Source organism: Danaus plexippus, chromosome 28 (assembly GCF_018135715.1).
Source record: "Danaus plexippus chromosome 28, MEX_DaPlex, whole genome shotgun sequence".
In the NCBI taxonomy this organism is placed as follows: Eukaryota; Metazoa; Arthropoda; class Insecta; order Lepidoptera; family Nymphalidae; genus Danaus; species Danaus plexippus.
The window spans coordinates 2,168,610-2,180,825 of record NC_083556.1 but is presented as its reverse complement, the minus strand read 5'-3'; the positions used below and the strand labels follow the sequence as shown (position 1 = coordinate 2,180,825).

At 28.4% G+C, this 12,216-nt stretch overlaps 1 protein-coding gene across 1 annotated transcript; it reads right to left on the bottom strand.

Moving 5' to 3' along the window:
• Positions 1–1,518: 1,518 nt before the first annotated feature.
• Positions 1,519–3,161, bottom strand: LOC116776211 (translation machinery-associated protein 7 homolog). The gene is made up of 3 exons (XM_032669344.2): positions 3,039–3,161; positions 1,900–2,022; positions 1,519–1,809 (listed from the first exon to the last, which is right to left on the bottom strand). The coding sequence occupies exons 2-3, from the start codon at positions 2,020–2,022 to the stop codon at positions 1,738–1,740; spliced, it is 195 nt and encodes a 64-aa protein (XP_032525235.1). The 5' UTR covers positions 3,039–3,161; the 3' UTR covers positions 1,519–1,737.
• Between the last annotated feature and the right edge of the window lie 9,055 nt (positions 3,162–12,216).

Sequence of the window (12,216 nt, the reverse complement as noted above, 5' to 3'; positions counted from 1 at the left end):
TTTCTGTTGGGTACATAGAAAGAATCATTCGTTTGCACACTTGCTTCATCATAAAGGATTTAAAAAAAATTACAATTAATTAAGATAACGCTATATATACATAAACATGTGTATATATATATATATATATATATAATAATGTCAGCCTAATTTGTATGTTATTTACGCTTCCACGTAAAACTTAACAAAATTTAAAATAGATTATATATTACAATATATTTTTCATCTGCATGTTTTATTTATTTGATACACCTCAATAACCAATTAATTTCTCACTATACTTAACGTCATGTATTTATCAAACATATTAATATACTCTGTGGCATTTGGAAATGTCATGTTGATTAGTGACATTTAATTTATAACTGAGGCCGTATTTTTTAGGTATAAGTTATAACTATGGTTTTAATTTTCAACGTCCCTTTCATGGGATATTTTATGTTGGTTATGATTTATACGTCAATCATATACAGATTCAACCTCGTTTTAGTACTCGCAATCCGCATCATAAGCATCGAAAGTTACAGTTACTTACAGCTTATTTTCAGATCAGCCTGATATAATATAAATTTCTGGTCGTTTTCACTGAAATATAGACACACTTTTTTCGCTTTTAGAATTATCAAAATTTTCTTTGTTATTTTTGAGAGCGTCATCAATATCATTGTGTATAGGACCATTAAAAGTTTTCAAGTTATAAAAATCTTTAAGTTTCGTCGTGTCGTGTTTCTCCGGGCTCGGTTTTAAACAGTAATTATGATCATCCAAAGGATTCTTGAGTCGTGTGCGGTATTTGGATAACTTTCGATTTCTTTAATCTTTGCAATTAATACATAACGGTCTAAAAACAAAATAATATCAAAATCTTCGCCGAAAATATTCTCTTTTTTCTATGCTGTTACGTGTCATTTATGATTTAAACACATTTCTTCGGAGTGAACAAAATTTTTTGTTCCTTTGCTATGATTTATGATAGAATCCTCAATGAAATCGTATGTACCACAATATTTTAAGTTTGAATTAAGTTTATTGGGACCATTAATTATTTAGGAACGTATCAAATAATTGAAGTTGTTATCCTGAATGGCAATTCTTGGATCCGACTCCATCTTCAAGATATAATTGTATTAATATAACATTATTAACACTACAATTGTGACATCAAAATATTGGAATATACAGGCAGTCTTAAAACATAAAATATCAAAAACAAAGGAGCTTTATCACTGAATGTAATGCTATTCCTTAATTTTGTCATATTATTTATATCGAGATTATGATTAAGAAATTAAATTAATCCAAATTGAGTTTTCTTTTAAATACAAGATTTAAACTCACTTTCGTCCATAATATTTAAACACTTTACACAGTAAGCAGTTACAGTGATGCTAAAAATATCATAAAATGCAGTGAATTTATATTCATACATGTGTCGAAAACAAAATTGTTTAATTTGAGCGTTTTTTTTTTTTTACTGGGGACAAATATCCTAAATCATATGCCAAAATAAAGAAAACAATAGTTTAATACATTTATTCCTTTTTTAACAGTGTTAATATTAAAATGCAAACAGGCACCACTTGGCAGTGCTAGTTATTAATTATTGTTACAAATTAATTGCAGTATGGTAAAAAGAATTTTAGTGACACAAATTTATCAGAATACAGTTGAAATAATTAAAATTAAGATTCTTAAAATAGCTCCAACCTATAAATACACAGAACGGGGATTGTTTTGTCACTTTTTGCCCGATTTTTTTATGCCACCTTGTGTCAAAGGTCCTTTTTGGGTAGCCTTGGCCTTCGCATCCTGAAAAAAAAAAAACATTGATAGTTATACAAAAATTAATATTATAATTGAAAGAAATACATTATATAAGAAGTTAGTTTGAATATTAACCTGTAAAGCCTTTTGTTGCTCTTTTAATTTTTGTTTTAATGCAAGATCATCATCATCCAATTCTTTTGACGTTTTCTTTGGCGCCTTCAATGGTTTCTTTTTCCCCCCCTCTCGTCCTGACATCTGAGATATTGATATAAGTTTATAATCATCTTAGTTAAAGTGAATTGTCTAGATTTTACAATTAATAATATCTTAGAATTTCATTAGTACAAATTTAAATAAGAGCATATTCATAAGGGACCATGGAAATTTAAAGTAACAAAAAAGTAAAGTAAAGCAGAAAATATTGAAAATTCCATGTCATTCTGAAAACATGTGTTTTTATTTTATTTAATATATTTGTCATGGTGGCTATTGTGTAGAAGGCAGGTTACTGCTTTCTTTTGTGTATACAACCCAGTACCCTTGAATTTGCCTGCATTATTTTATATTTATATAGTTGTCATATTGGCAAGCAAACACACTGAACTGAACATATAAACATTAATGTTTCCTTCAACATTATAATGTGACCATACTTTTGAAATGAGGTCTATTACCTTAGTTTAGGTCTAAGTTTTCATAACATTTGTACAAAAAGTATAACAAGCACATTATTGAACAGCTGTAGAATTCACTATTGATAAAATACCAACAGTGAACTCTAGGTATTAATAAAATTTCAACCCTCTGTATATAAGTATTTAACAACTCAAAAATTAATAATCATAAAAGACCATTATTATAAAAGTGAATAATAATCATTAGGAATAACTCGGATGTGACTATGACTAATTTAGTCAAAACCTAAGAACCTTATTTAATATCTAGTAGGTATCATATTTTACTTAAATATTGAAATACATAATATGAAATTGTATGACGAGTTTTATGAAAGAACTCTTAAGAGATTTAAGAGAAACATGAAACAGTATCAGATTAATATAGCATCCGACTTATGCGACGCACAAATCTTTATATACGTCGATCTGAACAAATGCACAAAATTATTCATCCTCAAACACTCCAAAAAGTTTTTTAAATCTAACCTCATTTAAACTTTTATGTATTGAATTTTTTAAAAGACAAAACAATAATTTTGTTCGATGAAGTTGATTGATAAATACATAAAATTGTATATAAAAGATAGTACTTACTTTGATACTATAAAACGGTGAAAATTTAGAAAATACCAATTTACTTGCACACTACCGTTGTGACGTTATTGTTTTTATAAAGTGTGACAAATGATTTTGACTTTTGTCTATGGCTTTGCTAAGTGTAAAGTGATTGATGATAAAATCAATTACTATTTAAGGAGTTTTTAAAGAAACTATAATTCTATTTAATATTTTAACTGAATTTGTGATAAGAAATTTCTTATGGTGGTCGAAAAACAAAAAAATATTTCTTGTTATTTAATTGCGAAAGGTAACTGATATAAAATAAAAGTAATAATATTGTTAACTGGCCATTATTAAATACTGGCCATTATTAATGAAATGATATCAAGAAATTATTGGATGGCATGATTTTTAATTTTTTAATGTCTGCATCGCGTTTCCAAGCACATGCATCTTCTTTTATAAAAAAGATATTATCATAAACGCAGGGTCTAGAAAAAAAGTAGTGTTTATGAATTCCCGTGTGGCTCTGTGCATAATTATTGTCTTCGCCGTCGTTCTAAGTCCAGAGCATTTGCATGAAAAAGTATGTTAGAGTGACTTACAAGAATTTTTTTTTTTAGCAAAGCATTAAAAATTTAGAGATTTCTGACATTAATGTCATAAATATATATAAAACTTATGTTCGACGTATATTTGTATTGAAATGAATAAATTATTCAATATCTATTAATTGATAAGAAATATAAAATTAGATTTAAAAACCTTTGCTTTCATTGAAATACTAGTTACAAGGATTTATTTTGTTAAGGGTATAAAAAGTAATGTTATTTCAAAAAATGTTTTTAATTATTTTGATGACTATTTGTAAAATACATTTTACATAAAGTCTTAGAATATACATAAACATTAAAATAAATAGCACGACATAAGTATTGTTTAATGTTTTTTATAATAATATAAATATTTGAATATAGTATAAATACAGAACTGAAAAAACCATTTTAAAGATGTTGTGTTTGCACTTATTTTTTTTTTATATGAATGGTCTAATAGAAAATCTGTGTTATTTTTTCTGTTACCTGTCAAAACTAGCTTAGCCATATCACAAAACATCTAATAATAAGAGCAATAAAGTTCATATTAGCATAAAAACCAGCCAGGAAGAAGAAAAGCTCTTTAAAAAAAAAATAGACAACTGACTTTTTTTTACTACCAAAAAGCACTCTACGGAACACAAGATTATTTTAAAGTAATCTTTTCTCGGATACGTGTTTTCATGTTTACTCGATCCTTTATTATGCAACACTTACTTTATATTTACACTTTTAATGGTTTGATGTAAGTTTAATATCAATTATCATGAGTAGAAAATGAGAAATTAAGATAATTGTTAAATTTTAAACTATAGTCAGTGGAAAGAACGAGTTTCAAGTTAGTTAAATACATATGTATTAAATTTATTTCATATTAAATTATACATTACAGAAAATATACATTCGAAGGCTTAAAATATGCTTGCCATGATTTATAATGTTTTATTTTTCTCCTGGCAATATTGAATAGATAAATTAATTCATATCTTTTTATAATTTTAATCCGATTTTGATCGAATAAAGTAAACCGAATGTTAGTTTAAAGTTAAATATATTATAGTTTTTTAGATTTTATCTTATCCGTTAACTCTTCTTTATCGGTTTATTTATGTAAATTAATTCATGTCGATAAATAAGATTAAATTTGAAACAAAAATGATTAATAAGACGTTTTTGCATTTATTAATTAAAACGATCATCCTTAACATTGTAAATTGTAACTTTTATGGCATTTATTGTTTTATCAACAAACTATTCGACTGCATTGCGAAATTATTTTTTCATTAAACCGTAAAGCAGGAATAAATCGTTATAATCATCAGAATTCGATCAGTTAACGTATACAGAATAAAGATTTTTATTAATATTAACTTTCCGACTATCACACTACTTTCAACGACTTTGTCCCTTTAAAGAAAGTCTTAGGTTAACTAACAATAAAAAAATATCACTGTCAAACAGATGTCAAATATATTTTTCCCCCGTATTTGTATTAAAGTTTATATTAAAATAACACCAGCAGCTCTACGAAAGCGGTCACTTGGCACGTTAGGTACAAAAAACGCCTAGACTGCAATTATATACCCTAGTTCATATACTAGATATATAGGGTGATGCACACGATACCCATATTCAAGATGGCCGGCTCCATTGTAATACGACGTTTAAAAATGTTCTTTAAATTACAGTGACATGAAATTTATAGTACTTTTTGATAAACGTTTATATTAACGTGTAAGTTTTTAAATAATGTCGTTTCATAAAATGATATATTTGATAAATTTATGAAAATAATTTAGGTTTTCGTAGAAAAAAATATTATATGTTTTTTTTTTCTACAGGCACAAGAGTATTCGGACCTTTTTCCATAAGTATGACTATGACCAAAAAGTACAGCTAGTTTTTAATTTTTATTGAAATGTATAATGACAACTGAAGAAAAGTTTATTTTTTTTTATTTTTGTAACATAGATTATATCTCAAAATTATATTTGACAGACAATTGCTTGGATCTAACGTCTTGTAATAAATTATGTATGGTAATTAAATATTGATCGGGAGTCTAACTATTTAATTTTAATGTCCTTGGTGTCCGAAATTAATTGGAAATTGGATTTTGATGAAAGGAGTGAAAATTATTGAGTTTGACAGGAGTGAAAGAGATGGTATATGTCTTTCTCACTCACACATTTATATTTGAAACCAAAACTTAGGAATAAGATATAAAACTCTCATTAAGTAATATTTTATTAAAATAATATAATTTTAAATAATATTCAGTCATATATTTAGAACGCAATGGAAACATACTTACGCACCCTTTTTACGCACACAGTTATAAATCTAAACACCTCTTATAGCGACGACTTAGAGGCTATAATACGATGACAGAAGAAATGGGTTTTCTAACCACAGACTTGTTAGTGCCCGCGGCGTCAGGCTTATTAATGTATGTATACTTTATTGTTACGGATTATCTTTGGAACTGTTTGTCTGGTATTAAATTCTTCGTTTCAAGGCTGTCGATGTTTGTATCAAACAAACTCTTTGAAGGTTTACTTTTCAAAAAAGAAAATCTATATCTACGTGCTTAAATTTCTAATTAGTTCTACCAAATATTTCGGACCCTTTATATACATATACATATATATATTATAGTTGTAATATATATATTGTAATTATATATATACAATTTTATTTGTCCGTATATAAGTATATATCATTTTAAAGCTATCATTTATGATTGAAACTATATTTTTTGCACCTAATAATATTATTATTTTAATTTGAATACTACATTTAGAATCTTTTAGATTCTGTGACAAACAAACTCGGGAATAAATTAATTTCTCGTTAATCTTACCTTGACAGCAACAAATGATTAAATTCCTTAGTCTTAGACAATTTAATTTTATGTCGACAATAATTTCTGTGTGAAATACTTTGTAACAGTCAGTGTTGAGTTAACGTATACTCTTTCTAAGCTTACTGGACCATGTACTTAAATACAAGTGACGACATCTGATACTATCGCGAGACATTTAAATAAAACGGATATTTTCGGATTTACTACGCGTATTTTATTATTTCATACATTTTCATCTCGTCTGCCCGAGATCGCGGTTACTGAAAACTGACACGTCGGTAGTATGAAGGTTAAAATCAGTTTTATTAAACATAAGTGATTTAAATCAAGTTTAAAGAATGTATCATTAAAAATATATCGGTTATATTAATAGAGAATAATGATTACGTCATATAATTCAATCGTTCATAATATTAGCTACTCTCAGTGAACCGCTCGGAAGTCGCTCATCATTTTATCTGCCTCCATAACAAACTTTATCAAAATCAGTTCAGACGTTAATTTAACATACAGACTTTGTTGTAATACTAATAATTACTTGCAGATATCAATTGATACATGTTTAATAAAAAATAATTAGTACGTTTTATGTATTGGATATATTTAGCTGTCTATCTTTTTGCTATCGGCGATATAAGTAAGTTTTACATTTAAAACTCAGCGTACTAAATGTTGATTATCATATTATTGCTATACAATACCCTTACAACGGGTGTCGCAACAAACTCAAAACGATCTGTTTCAAAGTTTACTTTACAAATTTAGTTCGTATGATATTCTAAAACAATGACACAAATTAATGTTCTGGTAATGATCACGTTGGAGTGAAAAAAATATTTTACGTATATTTTTACATAGTGATTACTATAGGTGTTCTGTTTTTATCTTATATAGATGTACCTGGTCATAATGAACGCCTAACGCTACACGACGGGTCGCTACCAATTGCGTTGTATTAAATAGTACTTTTACCGTGCACTGCACATAAACAACACGAATGCAAATGAAATTACGATAGCTGAGTATCGAAACATCATTCAGGGTTAAATCTTCTTTAAACAGAATCTCTATTATGTTTAAAGAAGATTTATCCCTGGCCAAATAAAAGAACGATTGGATGCCGTGTATAAGAAGTCTGACCCCTCTATAGCATAGCGATAGATTTGATGAAAGAGTTTTGGTCCGGTGAGAAACTCTCAAAAATATTGGGCATGACGCTCGACCTGAGGAAGTGCTGACTTCCGACGCGATTACTCCTCTCCAAAAGAAGGTTCTGAATGTACGCCTTTTGAGGATAAGAGAAATTACAGCTAGGCTTCAGCTCTCTGAAAGTACATTTCTTCGTGCGATCCATGAACATGTTCACTTTAATTGAGAGAGTGGAAGAAGGCTACCGACACTTCTTACAGATATACAGAGACAGGAAAGAGCGTGCTGCTCTTCGGCGTTTTTGGATTTTTGTGGCGAATATTCAGAGACTATGACCGAGAGGAATGAGGATAGTGGCTAGCGATGATATTGTATTATGATCATAAGTTAGCACGACGAAACAACGATCTTATAAGGTTTAAGAACCTACTCGTTAGGCTAAAAAATTAATGTGCACAATCTTTTAGAATTTTCTAGGCTTTGTGAAGATGGATTTTAAAGAACGCGATACAGTCGTAAACGGCGAGTATTATGCTTCTTTAATATATAAATTACGAGACAAGACAAAGGAGAAACGTAGAAGCGAGCTGTGTAAATGTGTCCTGTTGCTCTATGACGCCCCTGTTTATATCGCTCGTGTTTTAAAGATGCAGTCCATCAATGCCGGTTTACAGAAGTGGCATATCCACCTTACAGTCCAGACATGGTCTCATCCGACTATTATTTATTTCCAAAATTTAAAGCTTGACTTAAATGGAAGAATTACAAGCGATGAAGAGTCACAGGCCGTCTTCTGTCATTTTGAGGATAAAAATTTGTGATTATTTTTATAAAGGTTTAAAGATGTTTTTTCACAGACATCAGAACTGTGTTTTCATGGTAATTATATTGAAAAATTAAATTGGTTTCGTTAAATTTCCTTCGTTAGTTCATTGTTAGGTCAGTTCATTACGGGACCGCATAGTATACATATAATTTTGTCCAAGCTTTGCGATTTTGTTACTAAATCTTACAACACTTAAGGCAACGCCATAATCATCACGCGTTGCGATTTGCTGTCCATCCAGATTTGATATAACGAACTATTTTAAAAAAATTAAATGACTTAATATTATATTATTGATGTTCTAAATTATTAAAAATATTATATATATTTTTTTTTATATAAATGTAATCTATGTTTTGAGAGCGCGTGAAAATTTACGCCCCAGTATGTTTTTTTTTTTTAATTACTACCCCGAGGTGCTATTGTTGCAGAACTAGGGGGAACTAGATCTAGGGCTGGTTCACACATAATATATATAAATATAAATAATAAAAATAATATTAAAACAAAATAAATATGCATACATATATTGCATATAAATAAATATATTAGAAAATTAATTCCTCTTTTATATGAAATTAAATTTTATATCAATTAATTATAATTTTAATGTTACATTAATGTATATATTAATTTATATCATATATTTATAATGCATGTGTTCCAACCCTACCGTATTGAACTGGGGTGCTGTCAAAGAGTTAGTGCCTTAACATAAAAACTCACATACACCGTATTCATAGTTGGTGAACAAAAATTGAAAAAAAATATATATATCGTTTCGTATGATTGTTTTAAAATATCGAGCACAGTTTAGCACGCTTAAAATCATGATAGGTTACTGTCCCAGCTGTCCCGAGTGGAAAAAAGTATATATCAATATTCTTTCACGCATCAGGAGACAGGAGAAACCTGTATCGGTCCGTTATTAACTAAAGTACATTAGAAGCCCTATGTTACGTGATAAAAAACATTGTAACTTAATTAATCTAACGCTAGGCTAGAGTGATAGCAAGTAATAATAAAGTTATCAAAAGGAAACTTTGAATGTGATATAAAAACAAACAGAACCGATTTTGATTAAGTTTCGTAGTTACGGCTGGCGTAACACAGGAAAATTATCGAAAATATAACGTCATAGCGGATTTTAACAAAAATTTTGACCAAATTTTCCGTGTGCGTTAAATTACGCTAAAATCAACGCCGCTACTATGAATACGGTCGTTGGTTAGCAAATCACATGAAATGTGACGAAGTGAATGTAACTAATTAGAAAATATAGAAAATTATAAATATAAAAATATAAATATACCCGTCTCTGACGTCACATCCGGGAAAAAAATAATTTTTACAGTTCGAATGACAGTGTAATGTTTATTTGCATTCGTTTCCGCAGCTTTTTTCTAACTAATGAATTCTCGTTATCTTGACACGAAAAGCACAAGTCTAGACCATTAGACTAATTAATTGTATAAGAAAATTATTATAAATTTTAATAAATTTAAAATAAGTTTTGTAATGTCCAAGCAGTATGATGAAATATCAAATATTTCATTGTTCTTAGTCTTTAAAAAAAAAAAATGTTTTTATAGTGGACCCTACGACTACCCTTGTATGTTTCAGACACTTTCTCAACTAAATATATATAATATGATAAAATAACATAGTTATATATAATTTCAAGTTAAATATTTTCGGTTGAATATTAAACTATCTACAATATTATTTCAGTATAATTATAATTTATTATAATATTGTTATAACAATTAACAGTATAGTCATTTGTATTCCCTTAAGTCGTATACAGTTATATAGATTTAAATTACGAAATTTTTACTGTTGGCTGTATATTAACAAGAATATTACATATTTTAAAAATGAATTCTGACAGTGACATGTTTATGTTGTCATTTAAACTTCAATTGATTGTTATCTGTGTCCAGGTAATGTCATTTTTTTTTAAACCATATTCTTAACAACAAATAAAACGTTGCCATTGGAAAAACATTCCAGGATTTCAGTGTGAATGAAGAAAAAGTATAAAAATAAATCATGTTTATATTATTTTGCATCTTTTCTCGTCAAGTCCTTAAGGAAAGGGCGACATTTTTCCTCGAGAACACTTTATGTTTTTTTTTTCAGAGACTAAAAAGGTCAAGTCAGCGAGAATCCCCAACTCGAGCACCGGAACAACATTAGAACCTTTTTAGAGAAATATCTGAGTGATTTAAACAAATACGTATATGTATTGCATAAAAAAATATATTTAAAAAGTTTATACAGTCCCATGTTTTCAAATTAATTCTAAGCGTTTTTATTTATTAAAATATAAAGATTTTTTTAATAATAATAATAATAAATAAATATTTATTCGCTCTAAAGCACATCAAATTCTAGACTCTAGAGTCTAGACCATCAATCAGGTTATTCAACTAGACTTCTATTATTCAACTAGACTTAACAATTCGTATAATTCACCCCCATTATAAGTGTATGGTGTAAAATAAGAAAAAATTCCACATTCACACCTCTCTCACAGTAAGGTATTGTGTTAGAACACATGTCACAATAGATTTCGCTCTAACCCTATGTGAAGCTAGTTCCTATTTATCAAAGTTTATTGAACTCTACCCCACTGAGGATTTTTTTTACAGTATTACGTCTAAGCCGCGTACACATTAATGGCTTTTCCTCGCTATTTTTTTTTTGTGATAAACACATATATCAAGTGATATTTTTATTTAATTATTAATGTTTTTGGTTTGGTATTATTTTTTGGTTGTGTTGCTGTAAATTTTTTTAATTTTTCGAAACAGGTCAACGTTTTTATCATTCAGCCAATAAGAATTGTATATAAAAATGTCGTTGCGTATTTATTACGATAAAAAAAAACAAATGTATAATAGGCTTAAGTCATAGCTGCCCTATTAAATGACAGTTCCTATGTAAAATGGCGGTCTAGGAAAACATGGGGCGTGCCTAGCCGTGTTATCGGTGTATTGCGGGTGTATTAAGAATTTTTCTTTGCTGTAATACAAAACTTTTTGGATTCAAAATAAAAAGATAAATCAGAAGATACTCAATGTACCTAAAAAAAGAATTTATACCTCTAATATACGGAACCTCTTTACTTGGAAATTTGTTAGTCATTAAGTTTTCTCGTTGAAATAAATGTGAAGAGTCGTGTTTAAAATGTCGCTGAATATTAAAAAAAAAAAACCTTTTTATTTCACAAATGAATAAAATATACATCAAAAATCAGCCAAATTTATCCTACAATATTTTGAAGACAACGGGAAAGTCGTAACACGTACATTAAAATATTCCTCGTATATATATAAATTACATAGATAATTAATAAAAATCCAACACATTATAGTCCATTACAGTGAAATGGATATTTCATTTGCTATTTAGAGGCACGTCGGGGTTCAATATATCGGTACTCGATGTTGTTTGGTACAAGTTACGAGAGTATTATATTACGTTAAAATATTCAACTTTATAGATGATAATATCATGCGACGCGTCTTGGAGTTGGGAAGGAGGGATTCGTATCAGAGGATATCTGTTAATATATATAAGGTTTTGTAATTACATATAAATATATATAATTACAAAACTGACTCCATTACTTCTGAGTCTTGACCAACGATAAGTTAAAGAACATTATTTTTTTTCTGTAAAAAAATATAGATGGCTCTTATTTAATTTATAACTTTGTGTTTTTTCATATATATATATATGAAAAAACACAAAGTATAAGTAAATAGT

Bases quoted from the DNA above. Each gene is read 5' to 3' on its own strand.
- LOC116776211 (XM_032669344.2), bottom strand. From the start codon at position 2,022: ATGTCAGGACGAGAGGGGGGGAAAAAGAAACCATTGAAGGCGCCAAAG. The intron at 1,810-1,899 runs GTTAATATTCAA...TTTTTTTTTCAG, and splicing joins AGCAACAAAAGGCTTTACAG to GATGCGAAGGCCAAGGCTAC.